The following is a 24,406-nucleotide window of genomic DNA, read 5'->3' as shown; positions in this document are numbered from 1 at the left end:
ACAATGCAAATTTTCTGGCCCCGAAGGGGCTAGCAGCGGCGTGACGCCATTCGCGATGGCGTCATCCGACGTGGACGGTGACGCCGTGCGGCGTCAATGATGCTGCACGGCGTGACGGCTCAAAAGACGCGCCCTCCTCTACCCCGGAAGACCCGGCAAGATGGCTGCCCGCCGCGCAGCCCCGAGGTTCCAGGACCGTGACATCGAGGCGCCCCTGGACGCAGTGGAGGAGAGGAGGGAGTCCATGTATCCCGGACACGGCCGCAGGGACGCCCCACGCCACAGCCGGCGTCTGTGGAGGGAGGTGGCAGAGGCCATCAGCGCTGTGGCTCTGACACCACGGACAGGCACCCAGTGCCACAAGAAGGTGAATGATCTCGTCAGGGCAGCCAGGGTGAGTCCCCACCCCCTCCCTGCCCGATGTGCGGCACACCCCCAGGTGAAACCAACCCTAACTTCTACCAATGGCGTGCATTCATATACCTGTCTAACACTATTGTCCCTTACCCCTGCCACCCACATGCCCCCCACAGGAGAAGTGCGCACACAACAATAGGGAGCATGAAAGGACTGGAGGGTGCCCCGCTGATGAAAGGCCACTCACCGTACATGAGGAAAGGGCCCTGGAACTGGCTGGTGGACCTGAGGACCGGGAGGTTGCCGATGCAGAGGTCGGGAGCCCACCAGCAAGTGAGCCACCGACAGCCCGTACCCATATCCCCCCTCCCCCGTATCCACCCTCTCCCATATCCCCCATATCCTCCCTCCCCATATCCCCCATATCCCCCTCCCCCAGATCCCCCCTCCCCATATCCCCATATTCCCTCTCCCCCATATCCCCCTCCCCATATCCCCCCTCCCCCATATCACCTGATCACCGCCTGCGTGTCTAACCATGCATGCTTCATTGTGTATTGCAGGAGCAAACGTCGAGGCACCCATCCCTGCAGATGCCGACCGCCCGCAGGATGCCCCTCTGAGGCCACGGGATACGGAGAGACCCGGACCCTCTGGCACGCGACGCCCGCAGGATGCCCCAGGGCGACCACGGGATACGGAGAGACCCGGAGCCTCTGGCACGCGACGCCCGCAGGATGCCCCAGGGCGACCACGGGATACGGAGAGACCCGGACCCTCTGGCACGCGACGCCCACAGGATGCCCCTGGGTGACCACGGGATACGGAGAGACCCGGACCCTCTGGCACGCGACGCCCGCAGGATGCCCCTGGGTGACCACGGGATACGGAGAGACCCGGACCCTCTGGCACGCGACGCCCGCAGGATGCCCCATGGCAACCATGGGAGACGGAGAGACTTGGAGCAATAGGGAGACGACGCACCCGTCTCGTGCGGGTGCGGCGACGCAGGCATGTACCACCTAGTGACGAGGGGGGCAGCCACAGGCCCCCGTCGCAGCCGAGCCACGAAACCACTACCCAGGACAGCCCTTCCCAGGACAGCCCTACCCAGGACACCTCTACCCAGGACACCTCTATCCAGGACACCCCTACCCAGGACAACCCTACCCAGGAAACTGAAATACAGGTCAGTGACACAGTGTGGATGGGTGGAGACGAACCCCCACCCCAAAGTGCCATGGACTCAGAGTGGGACGAAGAGCACGACACAACGCCACTGCTGTCTCCAACACCCTCCACCATCGCAGAGCCACTCACCTTGGTTGGGCACTTTAGTGATGAGGCATCTGGTACACTCACTGGTGCGCACAACACAGCCGTCCCGGTACAGCAGGTAGAGGTGGGGGCAGCAGAGGGACCGGGCGGTCGGAGGGCAGCCCAGCCCAAGCGAACATCTGCCTCCCAGATGGATCCCGGGTTCCTGCAGTTACCACACCCACCCATAGCCCCGATGCAACCACCGACCCGGAGACGAGCGAAGCGGGTGACGGGCGGCTTGCGGCGGCTGCAGTCGCAGGTGGAGGAGTCCACCCGCGTCCAGGAGCTGGGAGTGGTGCCGGTCATGCGTGCCACCCAGGCCGACACCGCACGGGTGGGCGTCTGCGGTGGAGGCAATGGGTGCGACGGTGTCAGACATGGGGAGCAGTATGCGAGGCCTGGGGCCTTCCGTGCAGGCCGCGTCTGTGGCCCAGGACATGGCTGCCCTCTCACAGGAGGCCATGAGCCAGCGCCAGCGGCAGATGGCAGAGGCGCTCAACGCCGTGGCCCTGTCTCAGCGGGCAATGGCCCAGTCTCAGCAGGCAATGGCCCAATCCCTGCAGGCCATGGCCCAGTCTCAGCAGGCCATCGCTGAGGGCATCGTCGCCATTGCCCATGTGCTAGCCGGCATCGCACAGTCACAGACAGGGATGGCCAACTCCCTGAGCTCCATGGCTGCAAACCTGCAGACCCTTGTCGATACCAGCACGGGCCTCCAGGACTGGCAGCGCCAGGTGTTGGAGGGGCGTCGGATGGCCGGTCCGTTCACACCCCCGACCCATGTAGAGGCCTGGGGGCCATTGGGCACCCCGGGGGAGGAGGAGTTGCTGGCGCCCATCCCTGGTCCCCCTGTAGGAGAGGTCCAGGAACACTGCAGCACCTCGGACTCCTCCCCTTCCGTCCCAGGTGCATCGGGTGGGCAACGGGCAGGACAGGCTGGCAATTCGCCATCCCAGTCTAGGCCAGGACACCCCAGGAAACGGCCGCCAAAGGGATCCCGAGTCAGAGGGCAGGAATCGCAGGAGTCCACCTCCAGTTCTGCTGTACCGTCTGGGAACCACCTTGGCGTCGTCAAAGGGCCCGTAAGGCCAAACAATTAGACACTGAGTAAGTTGGCATGGGTGTAGGGCACAGACGAGTTTGAGGGGCTGGGACACGTGTATGCCCTGTTTGTTATTAAAATCACTTTAACACCTACAGAAGCTGCCTTTGTGCTCTGTCCAAAGCGTGCGGGGGTGTCATATACGTTGAGCGCCAGTGTGTGTGTGAGGGGTGGTCTTACGTCGGCCTCAGGTGAGTCTGCCCCCTTCCCCCTGGGCCGCCCTCACCATCCCCCCGGGCAGAGGATGGTACCATGCGCTGCAGTGTCACAGCCGCATGCAGGGATGGTCCGGGTGGCTGGTGGTACTGTGGCCATGGGTCAGACATCGTCCAACGATGTGGAGCCAGGAGCACATTGCAGAGCGGGTTGTCATCATCCTCCATGGCCTGCGATAGACACGCGTCCACCGGCAACTGTGTGAGCCCGGCCCTTGTGCCGCAGGTGGATCTGCAATGGAGGGGTGGTGGGGTGCTGGGTGGGTGGCTGGGTGGGGGGGGGGGGGGTGAGGGTGTTGGGGTGTTGCCATGGTGTGCGGTATGTGGCCATACTCGCCGATTCCCACGCCCCCTAGTCAGTGAAGCGGGCGGCTATCAGCCTGTCCCGTGCCCGCTGGCCCAGCCGGTAACAGTGGACAGCCACCCGCCCGTGTCTAGCCCGTCTGCCCTGACCATCCCCATCCCCCTCATCTGGGAGGACTGCGCTTCTTCCTGCTGCTCCTCCACTCCGCCTTCCTTTTCCTGCGGAACATCGCCCCTCTGCTGGGCTATGTTGTGCAGGACGCAGCACACCACAATGATGCGGCCGACCCTATCTGACGGATACTGGAGGGCGCCCCCAGAGAGGTCCAGGCACCTGAAACGCATTTTGAGCACGCCAAAGCGCCTCTCTATCACACCTATTGTCGCTGCATGGGCATCATTTTAGCTGTTCTCCGCGTCATTCTGTGGCCTCCGTATAGGCGTCATCAGCCACGACCGCAATGGGTAACCCCTGTCGCCCAGCAACCAGCCCCTCAGCCGGTGGTGGCGTCCCTCGTGCATGCCGGTGATGTAAGACCGCGACAACACGTATGAGTCATGTACACTTCCCGGGTACCGGGCGCAGATGTGCAGGATAATCATGCGGTGATCGCAGACCACCTGGATGTTCATGGAATAGGTCCCCTTCCTATTGGTGAACACGGCCCTGTTATCTGCAGCTGGCCGCACGGCGATGTGCCTCCTATCGATCGCGCCCTGGACCATGGGAAACCCGGCAACGGCAGAGAAGCCCACGGCCCGGGCATCCTGGCTGGCGCGGTCCACAGGGAAGCGGATGTAGCGGTTCGCAATGGCATATACGGTGTCTGTCACTGCCCGGATGCACCGGTGCACCGATGTCTGCGAGATGCCGGACAGGTTCCCACCCAGTGTCTGGAATGACCCCGTGGCATAAAACTTCAGGGCAACTGTAACCTTGACGGACACGGTGAGAGGGTGACCCCCCCCCAGTGCCACGCGGTGCCAGGTGTGCCAGCAGGTGACAGATGTGTGCCATGGTTTCCCGGCTCATCCAGAGTCTACTCCTGCATTCTCAGTCCGTGAGGTCCTAGTATGACAACCGGGGCCGGTACATACGGGGCCTCCTCGGGTGCCTCCGTTGCCGTGGTGCCGCGACGTCCTCCTTCCCCTCCTCGTGTTCCTCCTCCACTACGTGCTCCCCCTGCTCCTCCTCCTCGTCCTGTCGGGCGGGTGTTCCTCCAGCCTGGGCGGCTGCCACCTGCCCTTCTGCGGCATGCTCCTCTGCGGCAGCCTGCGCCGCCTCTCTGGCACGCTCCTCCTCCTCCTCCTCCAGGGCAACATGGAGAATAGTGGCTGCCGCCACGGCAGCCAACATCACTGGCTGATCAGAAAACATGATGACCTGTGGGGGGGGTGGAAACGACGGAATGTCATCATTGCCCGTACCCCCCCTCCCCCCAGCCAGGTGGCATGGGCGCGACTGTTGGAGGATGTCATCATTGCCCATATCCCCCCTTCCCCCTGGCCAGGTGGGGAAACTCCAGCGCGCTCGCACCCACCTCCCCACTCATCCCCCCGTACCCGTCACTCACCCCCCCGTACCCGTCACTCACCCCCCCCGTACCCGGCACTCATCCCCCCATCCCCAGCACTCACCCTCCCGTTCCCGGCACTCACCCCCCCGTACCGGGCACTCACCCCCCCGTACCCGACACTCACCCCCCCGTACCCGGCACTTACCCCCCCCGTCCCCGGCACTCACCCCCCCATCCCCGGCACTCAACCCCCGTACCCGGCACTCATCCCCCCGTACCCGACACTCACCACCCCCGTACCCGGCACTCACCCCCCCGTACCCGGTACTCACGCCCCCGTCCCCGGTGCTCACCCCCCCGTACCCGGCACTCACCCCCCCGTCCCTGGCACTCAACCCCCCCCCCCCCCCGCCGGCACTCACCCCCCCATACCCGGCACTCACCCCCCCCGTCCCTGGCACTCACCCCCCCGTCCCTGGCACTCACCCCCCCCCCTTCCCCGGAGAGTGCAACTCCAACACTGAAGTAGCTCAACACCATTGAGGACAAGGTAGCCTTGATTGGCACCCCATCCATCATCTTAAACATTCACTCCCTCCACCACCAGCATTAAATGGCTGCCATGTATACCATCTACAAGATGCCTGTGGCAACTTGTCGAGGCTGCTTCAACAGCACCTTCCAAATCCATGACCTCTGCCACCGAGAAGAACAAGGTGAGCAGGCACATGGGAACACGACCACACACAGATTTCCCTACAAATCGCATACTATCCAAACTAGTTTGTCATCTCTGGGTAAAGGTTCTGCAGCTCCCTCCATCACAACTCCGCGCATATACCTACGGCAGCAAGGGTGTGCCGACACTGCTCGGACTACAGTGATTCAGCAAGGCTGCTCACCACTGCCTTCCTGAGGGCAAGTAGGGATGTGCTGGCCTTGTCAGTGATGCCCATGTCCCATGAATAAATGAACAAAGTGTAAAACAATTTTATTGTCGAATAAACAAGCCTGACAGAATCTCGGTAATTGGGTGAATGAACAGAATCTATTGTACCCGTTGCCTCTCACCTGGCTTAAAATCTCTGTGGCGTTCTTGGCTCTGGCAAAGTCTGGTGTTTCATTAGCAAATGCCACAAGCCCTTTACCCTTGATTTCTTCCTCCAATGATCTCTTGTACTCTTTCTGAGATAGAAGAGAAGAGGCACACAGTTATTTCTCTAGTCTAGGGAGCATCCCTACCGAAAATCCAATAGTGATGTAGTTGGAAATTTCTGCAGCCAAACCAGCAGGTTGAAGGACAACAAGCAGAATAGTACGAGTTAATGGATTGCGTTTTGTGTGTCCATTGTGGCTCAGTTGGTAACATGCTTGCCTCTGAAGCACAATCTTCTGGGTTCAAGTCCCACTCTAAGGCTTGAGCACAAAAATCAAAGCTGACATTTCAATGCAGTACTGGGGGACCACTGCTCTGTCGAAGGTGCCACCTTTCAGATGGGATGGTAACTGAGGCCTCGTCTGTCTAATTGGCTGGGTGCAAAGAAGCCCATAGCACTATTTTGAAGAAGAACAGGGCAGTTAGCCCTGGCGTCTGGCCAATATTTTTCCTTCAATCAACAGAAAAAAAAAGATTATTTGGTCATTATCACGATTGCTTTTTGTGGGAGGTTTTGCTGAGTGTATCTTGACTGCGTCATTTCCTACATTACAACACTGAGTGTACATCAAAAAGTACTTCATTGGGACATCCAGTGGTCATGAAAGGTGCTATATAAATGCAAGTCTTTCTTTCTCGGGTTTAAACAATTACTTCTCACTCTGTGTAATATCGCTTTCAAAAGCTGTGGTGAATATGGCATTTCATTTAATTTCGCTTCAAAAGAAAGGCAATTGTTCATCTATTTACGAAGGGTCTTACTCACTTCACAATTTGCTAACTGCAAATTCAGGGCTCTTGTACGTAAGGCCATGGCGGGGGTGAGTTACAGTTCACTCAAGTGAGTCCGAGTTGCTGTGGCAACATGCACTTTTACATACATGTTGTAGTGCAGAGCTATGGATAGTGCTGGTCAACGTTCCAGTGGCATTTTCATCATACGGCTGACCAGGAATCTCTCTTGTTCTTACCACCAATCATCGACTTGTTTTGGAAAGGTGTGACATGCAGACATGAGAATCCTAGCGGACGTCAACGTAGAGATCAGAGCCAGCTACAGCTGTCTGGAGTGAGGTTTGAACCCTGCACCTGCTGACTAATTGGTGGGAAATACTATCACAAAGCTAAAGGCTTTCTCCATAACACCACTTTGGTTCTCTAAGTCCTGCAAGTATACAAATGGGCCTGAATCCAGTTATCCTGTAAACCCTCCCCCTAGCCCTGTTCCTATGTTCCTATCATGGCAGAATAGATTGACAGCTCCATACGAGGGAGGTGAAAATTTGAGAAATCTCTTGCAGTTCATCAATTCTTCTGAGACAATCAAGGCAGGAGAAGAGACTTTTGGGTTTTGACCTAACTCCACGTACAAGTTATCCCAAGAACTCGACTGAAAGAAAAGGATTTCATCATTTGGGAAGGCATGTAGCACAATGGTTAGCACTGTTGCTTCGCAATGCCAGGGACCTGGGCTCGATTCTCGGCTTGTCTGTGCGGAGTTTGCACGTTCTCCCCGTGTCTGGGTGGGTTTCCTCCGGGTGCCCCGGTTTCCTCCCACAAGTCCCGAAAGACGTGCTTGTTAGGTGAATTGGGCATTCTGAATTCTCCCTCTGTGCACCCTAACCAGTGCCGGACTGTGGCGACTAGGGGATTTTCACAGTAACTTCATTGCAATGTTAATGTAAGTCTACTTGTGACACTAATAAAGATTATTATTATTTTATTTATTGAGGAGAGGTAAATTTCAAGTCTACAAACTACTCAAATCTAATGGGTAGCAATTCCAGCATTTCTAGGTTATGGAGCAAGGGAAACAAAACTAAACATTCCTACTTCCTGGTATAAATTTCCGTATTGTGGAAACAAAAAGGGAAAATAAGACTTGTAATAAGTGATATGCCACTGCACACAGGCAGCACAAATCAAGCTTGGCCTTGCTGAGGAGACTTGTGCTAGGCAACTTTCGAAGAGGCAAGATGGGCATGTGTAAGCTAAGCTTTACTAGAATCGGAAAGTGAGGCCTCACAGTATGCTCATAAAACAGATGGAACACAACATTTCATTTTCAAATGCACAGGGAGCACACCGCTGACTGATCAGTGCCCGGAGCTGTGCCATGCCTACCTCGTTCAGAATGTACGTGGCATTCCTTGCTCGCATCATCTCAGGGGTATCCTCAACCACCATTAAGCCCCTACCCTTGACACCTTCCTCAAGATCCTTCCTGTACTCTTTCTAAAGAAATGCAGAAAGAACAGGAGAGCTGCAGAAATACCGAGAACAAGACATTTCTGATGTTTTCATGCACCACACCACTAAAAAGTAGCCAGACAGAAAATGAAGACTGGAGAACAGAACAAGGCGCACACCTTTCATTATGCTCAGACGGATAAAACACGACAAGCGCAATCAGGTGACCAGAATGCAGGGCTTCTTGGACAACAATACCGTCACCATAATGAAGCAGACACTGCACTAAATGGGTTGTTCACATAATCATTAAATAATAAAGGGCATTAATCATCTGTTTACACGTATAAAGAGAGGCAACAGCAAAAAGATAGCGTACAAACCAACGAACGTTAGTTGCATTATTCTCCAAATTAAAAATGAGAAAAGAAAAATCTTTCATCATTAGTTAAAACATCACTGTGTCCTAATTTGCTCAAAAAGAAAGAAGTTCAAATTTTGTGTATTTCAAAAAAAACAATATAAAAATATATCAGCTTGATTACTTTTCAAATTGATGAAAGGTAAAAAGAAATACACTGGTTACCTCACAAATTATTTTAGTTGCATATTTGGCATGCAACATTGACGGCGTAATCTCCAAACCAGAAAGGTTTCTGCCTTTTATGTGCTCTTCCAAATCCTTCTTATATTCTTTCTGTTGGCGACAGGGAGAAGAAATAAGGTAGATAAAGAACTTTGTAACAGAATGATAAGAATAATGGTTCATAGAATCATAGAATTTACAGTGCAGAAGGAGGCCATTCGGCCCATCGAGTCTGCACCGGCTCTTGGAAAGAGCACCCCACTCAAGGTCCACACCTCCACCCTATCCCCATAACCCAGTAACCCCACCCAACACTAAGGGCAATTTTGGACACTATGGGCAATTTAGCATGGCCAATCCACCTAACCCGCACATCTTTGGATTGTGGGAGGAAACCGGAGCACCCGGAGGAAACCCACGCACACACGGGGAGGATGTGCAGACTCCGCACAGACAGTGACCCAAGCCGGAATCGAACCTGGGACCCTGGAGCTGTGAAGCATTTGTGCTATCCACAATGCTACCGTGCTGCCCGAAGATGTATAATAATAATAATAATCTAACAATCACCAATTCTTTAAATAATTCCTGGCAGAGACGGCCATTCTTACAGAGCTGATTATATATATATCACTGGTTGGAAAATTATTAAGACAATTAATAGGTAAAACAGCAAAAAAAGAATGTGGGTAAAACTTGCTGACCATGATTTCAGGGATTGTGATTCAGAAATGAAGAGCAAAGTCTTCTGATGATGGCAGGAGTTTGGGCTGCTGGCTGGACTGTTGGTGAGGGCACTCCGGATAGCCCCCCCCCCCCCCCCCCCCCCCCCACATCACCACCACCACAGCACCTTGTTCCACTTGGGCACTTGACAGGCCGCTGATGCGCCTTCACCCAGGATCAAGGACCCTGGAGGTGGATGGCCAGCCCACTGAGAGCTGCTGATCAATCAGAGCCTGGCAGCTCTGTTGAATGCCAGTACCACAGGGGAGGTTGGCTGCTGCCAGTTCGATAACCACCCGAGGCCCACGATTGCTGAGGGATCCAAGCTGCAGTTGAGTGATAGTGAGGGAGGGGGTTCATGGGGAATGTGAGGGGAGACTGGGAGTAAGGGCAGGTGTTGGCTCTCAGCGGGACCCCCTTCCCTAGGCCGCAAATTGGGGCTGTGCTGGAAGGCTGGCGGGGGGTGGTTGGCAGTGGGGGGTGATAGGGGGGTGGGTGGTGGGGTGGCGGTGGGGGGGGGGGGGGGGCGGGGGCAGGATCTTCTGGTCCCCAAGTCTACGCTGTTTTGCATGTCCCGCCTACCCCGTCACCAGTGAACACACCACAGGGGTTACCTTCAGCGGGACTGGAAGATCCCAATGCTGGGAAAGTCTGGAAAATCCCACCCTTTCAGTTTAGAAGGTTGAATGATCTAATTGACGTGTTTGAAATGTTAGCAGGATCGACATAGAGAAACTATTTCCTTAACTGGGGGAAATCCAGAATAACAGCAGGCTCAATCTTAAAATTAAGGCTGAGTCACTTAAGAATGGACTTAGGAAGCTTTTTAACCGCACAAACAGCAGCGGAAACCTGGAATTGTCTCCCCCAAAAGATCATTGAAACGTTTAGGACTGAGATCGATGGATTATTGTTGGGTACGAAGCAAAGGCAAATGAATAAAGCGGAGCTACAGATCCTTCATGATCCAATTTAATGGTGGAAGTGGCTGAAGGGTGACCTCCTCCTGCTCTTATATTTCACAGTTGATGCCTTTAGAGCTAAATATGGACAGTGCTGGGAGAAGCTGTTACATAGGTGTAAATTCAGAGCTGCAAAAACGTGTGTAGTTGCCAAAGGCATCAGAAGTTGCCGAGCTAATTTCAGTTCCACCTCAGTATCTCTGAGGGAGGGATTTTCAGAATGTGGAGATTCCACAGTTTTAAAAATGGAAGGTGAGGACTGATTCTTGCACCCCACCCCCAGTTTTTGCCAGCGTGGAGGAAGGGTGTGTGCTCTGCACTCGCACGCTGGCCAGCTCCATTGAAGGGTTAGGCATCTTCTAGCTCCCTGCCATTTCCGCCGTGGAGTCAGGTCACCTTCCCAAAGACCCATGGCTCATGCCTCCTCAGAGGAGTCTGGATTCAGGAATATTTTTAAAACATAACTTCAAAAGATGTTACCCATGCTACCCAAACCCTTTCAATGCCCACTCTAACCCTTCCCTCATCTATCCCATTCTCCCTTGTTGCCCTTTTGCCAACTCATGACACTTCCATGATCATTAACTCAGTAAAAAATTCTATACAGATCCAATTAACTCTTTAGTAACAATAGCATATGTGGAACTGCTTACAAAAAATACCCATTCCGAGTTTTCTTTTTAAGAAAACGCTGTTACTACAACCCTACAAAAGTGTCAATCAACCAGGCTTTTAAAGTGTTAATAACAGAAACTATAAGCTCTTTATCTTGTATAAGTAAACATTGAGCCACTGACAAAATAGATCTCTGAAAAAAAACAACGTTCCTCCTGTCTACCTGAGTTAACAAGCTGAAAGCTTCTATGAGGGTTTTCTTAACTTGAAACCCTTTAAGCTCTTTATCTTGTATAAGTAAACATTGAGCCACTGACAAAATAGATCTCTGAAAAAAACCAACGTTCCTCCTGTCTACCTGAGTTAACAAGCTGAAAGCTTCTATGAGGGTTTTCTTAACTTGAAACCCATTGCACCTGATCTGTTTTTGCAGATCCTTAGACACTATTATTTAACGGCTCAATTCAGTCAGCTTTTTAAATTTTTTAAAAAAATTTAGAGTACCCAATAAACTTTTTCCAATTAAGGGGCAATTTAGCGTGGCCAATCCACCTAACTGCACGTCTTTGGTTTGTGGGAGTGGAACCCACCCAAACACGGGGCGAACGTACAAACTCCACACGGGCAGTGACCCAGAGCCGGGATCGAACCTGGGACCTCGGTGCCTTGAGGCAGTAGTGCTAACTACTGTGCCACCTTGGTGCCGGCGGCTTTTTTTTATTTCTGAGGGTACCAACACTTGTTAAGCAGGTGAGCTGAATTCTCCTGGTTGAGTCATGATTTCAACATCTGTCTCAATACCAATTAAGAAACCACCACTGGGAGCCCCGTCCAATTAAGGGAAGTACGAGGCCGTATAGGAGGGCATTGATATCTGACTGGGTGCCCTACCGGGAGTGCTGGGCACGGCTGAGTCAGGTCGTAACTGCGAGGGTCCCTCAAATTTGAAACACTCTGCAGAATTGTGGCCACGGCTGTCAGGCCATCATGGTGGGGTGGGGGGATCTCTTCCTCAGGATGGCCTGCAGCCATAGCTGTGCCGGTTGCATCATTGTGGCTCTATGCTGGTGTGAGGCGTTGAGGGCTCTTTAGCATGTTGCCAACTTACTGCTTCCAATTAAATGCATGGCTCCAGGGGAGGTCCGGCTGACATCAGGGGTGAAATTCTCCGGAAACGGCGCGATGTCCGCCGACTGGCGCCCAAAACGGCGCAAATCAGACCGGCATTGTGCCGCCCCAAAGGTGCGGAATGCTCCGCATCTTTGGGGGCCGAGCCCCAACATTGAGGGGCTAGGTCGGCGCCGGATGAATTTCCGCCCCACCAGCTGGCGGAAAAGGCATTTGGTGCCCCGCCAGCTGGCGCGGAAATGACATCTCCGGGCGGCGCATGCGCAGGAGCGTCAGCGGCCGCTGCCGACATTCCCGCGCATGCGCAGTGGAGGGAGTCTCTTCCGCCTCTGCCATGGTGGAGACCATGGCAAAGGCGGAAGGGAAAGAGTGCCCTCACGGCACAGGCCCACCTGCGGATCGGTGGGCCCCGATCGCGGGCCAGGCCACCGTGGGGGCACCCCCCGGGGCCAGATCGCCCTGCGCCCCCCCCCCAGGACCCCGGAGCCCACCCGCGTCGCCTTGTCCCGCCGGTAAGGTAGGTGGTTTAATTTACGCCGGCGTGACAGGCATTTTAGCGGCGGGACTTCGGCTCATCTGGAGAATCGAGCGGGGGGGCCTACCAACCGGCGCGGCGCGATACCCGCCCCCGCCGAATCTCTGGTGCCGGAGACTTCGGCAACCGGCGGGGGCGGGATTCATGCCAGCCCCCGGCGATTCTCCGACCCGGCGGGGGGTCGGAGAATCTCACCCCAGAAACATCCTGGGTGGGATTCTCCACCCCCACGCCGAAGTGGCCGCGCCATCGTGAACGCCGTCGAGGTTCACGATGGCGCGGAACGGTCCCGACCAATTCAGGCCCTGACAATGGGCCAGTATCGGGGCCGCGTCATCTACCCGCGCCAGGCCTTGTCGCCCGTGTAAAAGCGGCGCCGAATAGATGACGCAGCCGGCGCCGCATAACGGACGTCATCCGCGCATGCGCGGGTTGGCCGGCGCCAACCCCCGCATGCGTGGTTGCCGTCCTGTCCAAATCCGCCCCGCAAGAAGATGGGGTACGGATCTTGCGGGGCCGCGGAAGGAAGGAGGTCCTCCTTCAGAGAGGACGGCCCGACGATCGGTGGGCACTGATCGAGGGCCACCCCACACTCAAGGTGAAGCCCGGTGCAGGATCCCCCCTCGCCCCCCCACAGGCTGCCCCCCCAGCGTTCACGCACCGCCCACGACTGTAGCGACCAGTGTGGACGGCGCCGGGGGGAACCCGCCGTTTTGGCCTGGCCGCTCGGCTCATCCGGGCCTCAGAATCACAGGGGTGCCGGAGAATCGCCATTTTGGGTATCTCCAGCGATTCTCCGGCCTGCGGCCCGCAAAACTCGACCGGCCCGTTCCCGCCGCTTGGGAGAATCGCGGGAGGGCGTCGGACCGGCGTCCCCGGAAATTTCGGCGGCCCAGGCGATTCTCCCAACCGACGTGGGAGTGGAGAATCGTGCCCCCTGGCAGTGCTAGTGCCAATTGGTCCATTAATGAATCAGCACCATTTAGAAAACAAGTCTCCTTCATGTTTTTCCTCGTGGACTTGTAGTTTTTCCCTCACAATAATTCTGTGGTTGGTGGCGCACTCAACCCTACACCTGACAGCAACCAGATAGGAATCTGCCGAATGTCCACAGGGAGCCTGTGCAGCTTTCTATAATTATACTGATTTACATTTACTGTGAAAGATAGAATTATCCGTGACCCAGTGGGAGAATTTATTATTGGAATCTTGAGCACTTTGCAGATTGTCAGATCGTAGTGGAAGAAGAAATTGTCTGCTGCAACACCTCATAGGAAGTGGCTAAGGGACATTGTAGATATTGAAACAGGCATGTTTTGATCACTTGGGCGGAAAATGTTGGGTCGTGTCCCAGTGGGAGAAAAGCAAGCAATCAAAATCAGTGAAGCTGGGAGAAAATTAATATTTACAGCAGGGACAGTGTAAGTTTTTAAAACTTAATACAAATCTGGCATAACCTGTATGCAAGTTTCCTTTCCATTTCCAAACAAACATGGCATTCTCTGAAGGACGTAGCAATTGCCTGCAGAATGCAAAAAACTGGCATTCAGAAATTCTATGTACTTCGCTTCAAAGACAGGCATCACTCGGCAACACTATCACCACCACAAGGAGCCTAGACAGGTTCTCCAGGGGTAATGCTCACATTATTTGACCTTACCTCACTCTGCATGTGTTGAGTTTCCATGGCAGTGAGATAAACGGGTGTTTCAAAGTCCAACATTGCCGTTCCTCTTTCTTTCTCGTACTTCTCCTTGTATTTGACCTGAAATGTACATCATAGTTACTCTCTGCGACTGATTCAGCTTCAGCCCACAGTTTATAAACTCTTGAAACAAGGTATGATGCGAAAGCATTTTGACCTCTTCCTCTACCCCCAAAATACAAACAATCAAGAAGGAAAATACTTTTTGACAAAGAGTATGTGCTTCATTTAACTCTAACTCAACATTTGGTAAAAGAAAGGAGTGTGTTCACAGAAACAAAGTAAAACATGGAAATCTGTCATACATTTCGGAAGAGACATGAAATAAAAGGCTGCAAACAAAATAATAGGAATCGATATCATTTTCCATTGTAAAACATGACATTTTATAATCAATGCAATGTGTTGTAAATCAGCAGTCCTTGTCGTAGCTAGCCCCTTGAAGGACTAGCCATTTTAAGGGATGTTCTCTGAGGAGGGATTATGTGACCCGCTAGTCCAATCAGGGATGGGAGTTGGGACTTGTCCCAGCAGTTAGACCCTGGAGCTGAGTATGGGAAGACTTTTAAAAAATTTGTTCATAGGACATGGGTGTTGCAGTCTGTGCCAGCATTTATTGCCCATCCCTAATTGCCCTTGAGGGGGCAGTTAAGAGACAAGCACATTGCTGAGGGTCTGGAGTCATAAGTAGGCCAGACCAGGTAAGGATGGCAGATTTCCTTCCTTAAAGGATATCAGGGAACCAGATGGGTTTTTCCGATAATCGACAATTGTTTCACCGTCATCATTCGACTTTTTAATTCCAGATATTTTATTGAGTTTAAATTCCATCACCTGCCATGGTGGGATTCGAACCCGGGTCCCCAGATCATTATTTTGGGTCTCTGGATTACTAGTCCGACGACAATACCACTATGCCACCGCCTCCCCAAGAGTATTTTAAAGCACTCTGTAAATTGTTGTTTATGGTGGGAACAAATAGTTTTTTCTTATCAGTTAACTGGTGGAGCCAGTTGTTGAATTATTACAGTCCCTATACTTCATACAGGTAAAAATGAACACAAAAACTGAAAGGTTGGTTGGGAAATCCCTACAATCAATTGTCCAGATTAGATTTTTGTGTTAAAAGCACCACTCCCATTGGCAATATAATGGTACAATTCATGAGTCCTCTATCATTTTGTTACATCAAACAGTAATTTTTAGAGTTGCCCCAATGACCTCCTGGGCGAGATTCTCCGACCCCTCGCCGGGTCGGAGAATCGCCGGGGGCTGGCGTGAATCCCACCCCCACCTGTTGACGAATTCTCCCACACTGGAGATTCGGCGGGGGCGGGAATCGTGCCGGTTGGCGGGCCCCCCCCCGCGATTCTCCGGCCCGGAAGGGCCGAAGTCCCACTGCTAGAATGCCTGTCCCGCCGGCGTGGGTTAAACCACCTCTCTTACCGGCGGGACAAGGCGGCGCGGGCGGGCTCCGGGGTCCTGGGGGGGGGCAGGGCGATCTGGCCCCGGGGGGGTGCCCCCACGGTGGCCTGGCCCGCGATCGGGGCCCACCGATCCGCGGGCGGGCCTGTGCCGTGGGGGCACTCTTTTTCTTCCGCCTTCGCCACGGTCTCCACCATGGTGGAGGCGGAAGAGACTCCCTCCACAGTGCATGCGCGGGGATGCCTGAGCGGCCGCTAACGCTCCCGCGCATGCGCCGCCCGGCAATGTCATTTCCGCACCAGCTGGCGGGGCACCAAAGGCCTTTTCCGCCAGCTGGCGGGACGGAAATCAGTCCGGCGCGGGCCTAGCCCCGCAAGGTTAGGGCTCGGCCCCCCAAGATGCGGAGGATTCCGCACCTTTGGGCGGTGCGATGCCGGACTGATTTGCGCCATTTTTGGTGCCGGTCGGCGGACATCGCGCCGATACCGGAGAATTTCGCCCAGTAATTTCTCAATTTCAGATAAACTATCTGGAAGTCGTGTCCAATGGAAGCTCCAGCCAACCTCTTCGAATAAGGAAGACAAAGTCGGAGTAAACTGAATGACATTGTAAAACCTCCCCCACACTTCCTTCAGCTGGTCATGTTTCAGGCAGGGATTTGTGCACGGCACAAGGGTACTAAGCCAATATTGTACAAAATGGGAAGGTGGCACAATGTAAAAGAAAAACAGTGATTATGTTAAACTCTGAGGCACCACGGAGGAAGAGAGAATATTCTAACGTTCGTTTTGCCGTTTTAAAATAAAAAGGTTTCTTCTTTGTTCAGATTGGAAGATTACTGCAGGTCAATTCCTCTGCAAGCTGGATAACTTATTGCACAATGGGTAGGGTATTAAGTCACGTGTACATACATTCAGTATTACTTCAGCTGACTTACTTGGCTCTGTAACTCAGTTGCTTCCTTGAGATGAATTTGTTCAGGTGAATCGGACACCAGTTGGTAGTGACCTTTACTCTTCTCAAACGCCTTCTTGTACAGGTACTAAAGGAGGGTCAAAAACCACCTCAACACCAGAGAGACTACAGAGTATGAATAGTGTGACCCATCTACAAAAAGGTGCTCACAAAACGTAGTGCGTTAAACAGAAAAATGTGAGAGGCAAGAAAAGAAATCCAATCAAAAAAAGGGATGTGGATGGTGGATTACTGTTCGTGGGATTGCACACAATGGTTATGGACAAATTCTAAATAAAAATAAAAGCATTGATCGAGAATTGCCATTTTATTGGAAGAGCTAATGTGGCAACCATTAACAAGCTGGTTTCATTGGAACTCATTTTTCCATTGAAAACTATGGTGGTTTGTTAAAAGCCACCAAGAGGACTTCTGGTGGCGGCCATGGAGGAGTAGGTCGCACATTTGATAGCTCCCCCCTGTAGCGGACTTTTGGACCTTTTTCCCCCCTTTGTTTCCGGATTGTATGGGATAAATCGGTGAAGAGTGAGACAGTAAGGACAAATCCCCTTTGGTGTATGGAGAATTGGACAAGAAGTGGCTGTGTGAGACAACAAAGTCCTATAAGGGAGACGCAAGTAGAGCTGGTAACACGGGACAGCATGGTGGGGCAGCAGGGCCGTGGGGAGATGACACAGTGGTCGAAGGAGCAGCTGGTGAAGTTTTTCGAGGATTGCTTCGTCAAGCTGAAGAAGGACACACTGGACCCGATTAAGGCTTTGATTGATCAAGTGATTCGGAATCAGGAAACCCATGGGAGAGCAATCCAGGAGGTGGAACAAAAGTTGTCCGAGCACGAGGAGTATATAACCGTGCTGGAAAGCAAGGTGGGGATGATGAACGATCACCAGAAACGAATGCAGGAGAAGCTGGAGGACCTGGAGAATAGATCCAGGAGCCAGAATCTCAGAATTGTTGGCCTCCCTGAAGGCAGTGAGGGATCGGATGCGAGGGCTTATGTGACGGTCATGTTGGAGAGGTTGATGGGGGTGGGCCGTTCCCTCGGCCCGTGGAATTGGACAGAGCGCACAGAGCCTTCGTGAGGAACCCCCGAGCGAACGAGCCGCCGAGGGCCATGGTGGTACATTTTCACTGTTTCATGGACAAGGAACACGTTTTGCGGTGGGCCAAGAAAGAATGGAGCAGCAGCAGGAGAACTGTGAGTTGCGCATCTATCAGGACCTGGTAGCGGATTTGGGCAAGAGGCGAGCTGGGTTCAATCGGGCAAAAACGACGCTCTTTAAGAAGGGGATGAAGTTCGGGATGCTGTACCCAGCCCGTCTGTGGGTCACACATGAGGAACGGGACTTCTACTTTGAAACGCCAGACGAAGTATGGACCTTTATTAAAGAAATGAAGCTGGAGGTGAATTAAAAGACACTGAAGCCTTGGAGAAGTACTGTGGCAGCGATTTGTTGTGCTGGATTGTATAAATTTAAGTAGTGCTATGTGAAATAATGGGCTGTGTGGATGGTTAAAGGTTGCTTTGTCTTGCAGGGAGCAGGTTAGAGGGGGGGGGTGGACTTTGAATTTGGTTCTGCTTTTTGGGTGACTATTTTTCTCAAGCGACTGTTTCTTCACTGTATTTTCTGATGTTTGTTTACTGGGGAATGTGATGCTTTTAAAATGTTTATTCATGTGGGGGGGAGAGGGGAGCGAACAATAGGGAGACAGACTGCTTGGTGCCAGGGGCGGGAGCTACCAAATCAGCATGGGTCAGCTGACTCTCAGAAGCGCAGTGGGGGGTGAGCAGGTGTTAAGCTGGAGCTTGACTTGGGGGATTGGGTTTCTAGTGTTGTTGCTAGGGGGGGATGGAGGGGGGGAGCTGCTTTGCTGACAGGGGAGGAACTGTTGCTAGGGGACAAATGAGAGGTCGGGAATGGCGACTGCCCGAGTGGGGAACGAGGAAGCGGAGGGCGCGAGCTCGAGGCTGGCCTAAAAAGGGTGATGGCTAGTCGGCAGGGGGCGGGGGGGGGGGGGGGGGTGTTGGAAGCCCCCATCCAGGCTGATCACATGGAACGTGAGAGGACTGAATGGGCGGTTCAAGAGGGCTCGCGTATGCGCACATTTGAGGGGGCTGAAGGCGGATGTGGCAATGCTACAAGAGACACACCTAAAGGTTACAGACCAGATGAGATAGGGGAAGGGGTGGGTCAGCCAAGTGTTCCACTCAGGACTGGACTCAAAGACCAGGGAGGTAGTGATCTTGATCAGCAAACGAGTGGCATTTGAGGCAGGGAGAATCGTGTCAGACAAGGGGATAGGTACATAATGGTGAGTGGGAAGCTGGAGGGGGTGCGGGTGGTACTTGTGAACATATATGCTCCGAATTGGGACGACTTGGAATTTATGAGGCCGGTGTTAGGTAAGATCCCAGACTTAGATTCACATAACCTGATCGTGGGAGGGGACTTCAACACAGTCATTGATCCGGAATTGGACCGGTCAAAATCCAGCACAGGGAGGATGCCGGCCGCGGCAAAGGAATTGAAGGGTTTTATGGAACAGATGGGGGGAGTAGACCCATGGAGGTTTGCACGGCCAAGGCAAAGGAGTTTTCCTTTTTTTCACATGTCCACAAGGTATACTCTTGCATTGACTTTTTTGTTCTGAGCAGGGCTCTAATACCGAAGGTAATGGATACTGAGTACTCAGCAATCGCAGTGTCGGATCATGCCCCGCACTGGGTGGATCTACAGGTTAGTGTGGAGAGAGGGCAACGCCCACTGTGGAGACTGGGTGTGGGATTGCTAGCGGACGAAGCGATCTGTGGGTGGGTTAACAAGTCCATCCAGAAATACCTGGAAACAAATGATACGGGGGAGGTCTCTGCAGCGACGGTCTGGGAAACTTTGAAAGCAGTAGGCAGAGGGGAATTAATCTATATATGGGCCCACAGAGAAAAGCCTAATATTGTGTAGAAAGCAAGAATAATGTACCTCAAAATAGTCAGATAAACAGTTCTATGACATTGTGCCGGTGCAGACTCGATGGGCCGAAGGGCCTCTTCTGCACTGTGTGATGTGATATAAAAACAAATCTTAATGGACATGAATTCTATAAGTTGCCTATGATTATTTTTGTGCATCACAAATTTTTAAGCTGTTAAGGTATTTGTTAAGGAAATGTTTCAATCTGACAGGATTCTCTATAAAGTAGCAATAATTGGGAACATTTTGAAGAGTTTAAAAATTTTTTAAAATGGCTTGCACCAGGGATATTCCCAAAGATCTTTGCAGCCAACAAAGTATTTTTATAATAATAATAATCTTTATTAGTGTCACACGTAGGCTTACATTAATACTGCAATGAAGTTACTGTGAAAATCGCCTAGTCGCCACACTCCGGCGCCTGTTCAGGTACACTGAGGGAGAATTCAGAATGTCCAAATTAGCTAACAAGCATGTCTTTCGGGACTTGTGGAATCTGAAGTGTAGCCACTGTTATAATGTGGCAGCCCATTTGCACGAATCAAATTCCCACAGACGGCAATGTGATAACAACCAGATCATGTGTTTCTGTGATGTTAAGGGGTGGCATGATAGCACAGTAATTAGCACTGCTGCCTCACAGCGCCAGGGACCCGGGTTCAATTCCGGCCTTGGATGACTGTCTGTGTGGAGTTTGCACATTCTACCGTGTCTGCGTGGGTTTCCTCCGGGTGCTCCGGTTTCCTCTCATAGTCCAAAGCTGTGCGTGTTAGGTGGATTGGCCATGATTAATTGCCCCTTAGTGTCCAAGGGTGTGCAGGTTAGGTTATGGGGTTACAGGGGTAGGGGCGAGTGGGCATGGGTAGAGTACTCATTCGGAGGGTCGGTGACAGGCTCGATGGGTTGAATGGCCTCCTTCTTCACTGTAGGGATTCTATGATTGAGGGATAAATATTGGTCAGGACGTAAGGGATACCTACCCTGTTCTTCAAAATTATGCCAGGGGATCTTGTTTTAACATCTCATTCAACACATGGCCCCTCTGATACTCTAGCTCTCCGTTAGTGGAGAGTCAGCTGAGATTTTTGTGCTCAGGTCTCTGGAGTGAAACTTGAACCCACACTCACCTGGCTCAGAAGCAAGAGTGCTACCAACTGAAGCACAACTGACAACTCACACAGTGCCCGCTGGAATTGTCGCGGGAGGGACGGAGAATTTGGCAGACCATTTCAAGGTCTGTTGACCTTGGGAGGGAATTTCAAACCTCAGGGTGGGCGTGACTGGAAAATCCCCATGCCAGAGTAGTTCTACAAAAGTGTGTTACACATTCTACAAATCTTAAAACTTTGCTTTGTTTCCTAGCTTCCTTTGCGGCCTTCTTCCTCCGACATTGATTTCCCATTTACCATAGGTTCAAAAACACTGCCCCCCATCTCCCTGTCAATGAGAGCAGATAGGTGACCAGCCAATAGGAGATTTTCCAAGGCAAAATGCCTTTTATATCCTTCATTCTCTTCCACCTGACTTGCCTGTGCAGAAATGTCTTGATTTCCATCGCCCTGCCATTGATAGCCTAGGCCTTAAGCTCTGAAATTTCCTTCCTAAATCTCTCCACCTGCCTCCCCTCCTTTAAGACACTCCTTAAAGCGTATCCATTGACCAAGCTTTTACCCACAAGACCTGATGTCTCTTTATGCCCTTGAGATCACGGTTTGTTTGATAATGCTCCAGTGAAGCACCTGGAGATGCTTTACCATGCAAAGGCCACTATATAAATGCGAGATTAAGCTGTTGTTGAGAATTACTCAACAGAAAATCTGATATTGGGAACTGTGAGGTATTAATGTTGATTTATTTTTCCCTCACATGCTATTTTATTACCACTGCATCTCTCCTGGGTACATAATGGGTAATGAAAACTCTTTATAACGTTTTAAATCTTGACCATCTCTTTAGTGCCTGATTCTTGGGAAACTCTGCGTTGTTGATGGTTGGCCCACCAACAGGCATAGTGCCATTTGGCTTCTCATCAATGCTGTGTTTTCCGTTATTAAAACACAAATATCCAACCATCTGAAAATGTTAATGTTCACGCACCCAAAAGAAAATGTCATTCACTCCCCAAACAAGTGTGAGAATAATGAATTTATTTTTTTAATGTTCATTTGTTAGAGTTCAAAAGGGTATTTTCAAGGCACGAAGAAAGCTAGTGAATTTCCAGTGAAATGGCTAATTAGTAACTTTATTATAAGACAAAAGGTTTTAGACAGAAAAAAAAGTGAGGCGTTACTTTCAAAATCTAAAAAAAGGTTATTCGTGGCTGATGAGATCTACCATGAGTAAGAGTTAAGTAGGTCACTACCAGGGATATCCCTCATTGAGGAGAAGAGGAACATTGTTAAAACTTCATACATTCAGATTATAGTGAGACAGGAGAGTTATGAACATAAACATGGATTGGTTAATACAACTGCTTACTTGACTTGACAGCTTGCTCGTGGAGAGGTTATGCTGCATTTGTAAGGATTCAGACATATCGGTAACAGGTTTGTGCATCTTTTTCAGGTCCTGCTTGTATATAACCTGGAATGGGAAACAGAAGAACGACACTATTATTCTCCTGACTGGTCTGGAGGGCAATCGGTTAAAATTTCTCCTGTTCTCCACTGCACAGCACAAGATGAAAATCTGGGCCTGGATCATCAGCATGATGTTTGCTAATATTCTATCCTGGTAATTCTGAGGGGCGTAATGCCACTTTTGATGTTGGGGCTGCCTCTGCTATTGCTCTTCAGCGATGACCCTGGTGGAGTCTGAAGGATCAGCAGTGTGGTGATCTACTGTAATTGGAGATGTAAGGTAGGACCTGCACTACAGGTTCGTCGGTAGCTCCTGCCGGCTGGCTCCGCCTACGGAGAACTGTATAAATATGCATGACCTCCAGTGCCCTGCCATTTCGCCAGCTGCAGCAGGAGGCCTCGCATCCGACTGTAATAAAGCCATAGTTGTACCCAACTTTAGACTTGCATCAAGCAGAAGAGCATCTAATTTGCAGGGGGCAGGTGAGAATGCTACTCTGAGCACTAATCTAGCAGCTCTCTGTTCCTGGGCTAGGAAAGTCCACTGGCTATCAGCCACTAATCATTGCTGATCCCTCCCCCATCCACATTTTTCGCAGCCCACTCTTCACCCCTTCCCCATCTAAGGCTGGCAATTGGTGCAATCTTCTTCAGGGCTACTTCTCCGGAGACAAATTAATCTCGACTCATGTGCCATTCCATCCCCCTGAAATACCCTCGGCCCCAAATCATCCAGGGAAATGGAAATTTCTGGTGTGTGAGGAGTTCCACCTATATTTGGCTCGAGTGGAAATTCTGTGTTTTATAGAGCATGTCAAAAACTTCTAGAAACTGCCAGGGCTGGCATAACCAGGCTGAAATCATCTTTGCTGCTCTCAGAATTGGTGCAAAATTGACAAGTATCTGTGTGAAGGGGACTAATGCCCGGAAACTCTAAATAGTGGGTTCTTATTGAATTATTTCTATAAGCTAACAATTGTCCAAGTCTTGGCAGGATCAACCAGTCTGAAAAGCAGTTTGGTCATTGTAGGCAGAAGAATTTTGATACTCACTTCACTGGCAAGAATGTTTGCATCCTTCATAGTCTTGTACCCTGAGCTCTCCTTCAAATCAAATTTCGGCCTTATTCCCTTGAACTCCTTATCAAACTTCTCCTTGTACTTAAGCTACACATGAATTGAAATCAATATTACTGTATGATTTCAAACATAGAAATGGCAATATCTTTAACTCAATACAATAAAAGAAACAGATATCAAACTCATTGAACATTTTTGGAATAAGGATACAGATCAGTAGAGTGGGAGGAGTATACTGATAGCATCAAAATACAATAATGATAAAAAAGGCAATACCTTGCAATGCACAAATTCAAAGGGACAAACAAATGCACAATGGTTGTGGAGGAAGTGTTTAACAGGAATGAGAATGGACGTGGAGCAAAAACATTGATGTTGTGTTACAAATGGGCAGTCAAAGAACCCTAATAATTCCATGAAAGTACAGCAACAGTAAAGCTGTTCCAGTTGCCTGGCTCCTCGAAGCAACTGGGCACTGCATCCATAGCATCCCTACAATGCAGAAGGAGGCCATTCAGCCCATTGAGTCTGCACCGGCCCTCTGAAGGACGGTCCAATTCGCCCACCCTATCCCTGTAACCCCACCTAACCTGCACATCTTTGGACACTAAGGGGCAATTTTTTAGCATGGCCAATCCACCTAACCTGCACATCTTTGGACACCAAGGGGCAATTTTTTAGCATGGCCTATCCATCTATCTTGAACGCAATGCGAGCGTGGAAGTTTTTTCTGGACCTAAATTACTAATACTCAGAAAAGGTCAGTTTGTTTATATTTAACTCCACTTTCTAAATCTTAATGACTGCGCAGATTAAATATCAGGAGGTGAGGCTGTTGGGTTGCCTGCTCCCGACTCCAGATGCTAAGCCTAGAATGCAGGAGTCAAAGTTTATCTTCATAAATCCTGGATTCCTGCAAAAGTGGGAGTAAAATTTCAAGAGATAAAGAAAAATCAATCCAA

At 51.4% G+C, this 24,406-nt stretch overlaps 1 protein-coding gene across 50 annotated transcripts in view; it reads right to left on the bottom strand.

Moving 5' to 3' along the window:
* The window catches only part of neb (nebulin), a 376,446-nt gene that overhangs the window by 51,504 nt on the left and 300,536 nt on the right, over positions 1-24,406 (bottom strand). For 49 of the 50 annotated variants that reach the window (XM_072470732.1, XM_072470804.1, XM_072470803.1 and 46 more), the window contains 7 exons: positions 23,418-23,531; positions 22,265-22,369; positions 16,780-16,884; positions 14,373-14,477; positions 8,747-8,857; positions 8,095-8,205; positions 5,886-5,999 (listed from right to left, as the gene is read on the bottom strand). In XM_072470732.1, coding sequence (XP_072326833.1) covers positions 5,886-5,999; positions 8,095-8,205; positions 8,747-8,857; positions 14,373-14,477; positions 16,780-16,884; positions 22,265-22,369; positions 23,418-23,531 — 765 coding nt within the window. The remainder of the gene's footprint in view (positions 1-5,885; positions 6,000-8,094; positions 8,206-8,746; positions 8,858-14,372; positions 14,478-16,779; positions 16,885-22,264; positions 22,370-23,417; positions 23,532-24,406) is intronic. The other variant, XM_072470805.1, reaches the window with a different exon arrangement.

Source organism: Scyliorhinus torazame, chromosome 2 (genome assembly GCF_047496885.1).
Source record: "Scyliorhinus torazame isolate Kashiwa2021f chromosome 2, sScyTor2.1, whole genome shotgun sequence".
Taxonomy (NCBI): domain Eukaryota; kingdom Metazoa; phylum Chordata; class Chondrichthyes; order Carcharhiniformes; family Scyliorhinidae; genus Scyliorhinus; species Scyliorhinus torazame.
The sequence above is the reverse complement of the archived record's forward strand: the minus strand, read 5'-3'. Positions and strand labels throughout refer to the sequence as shown.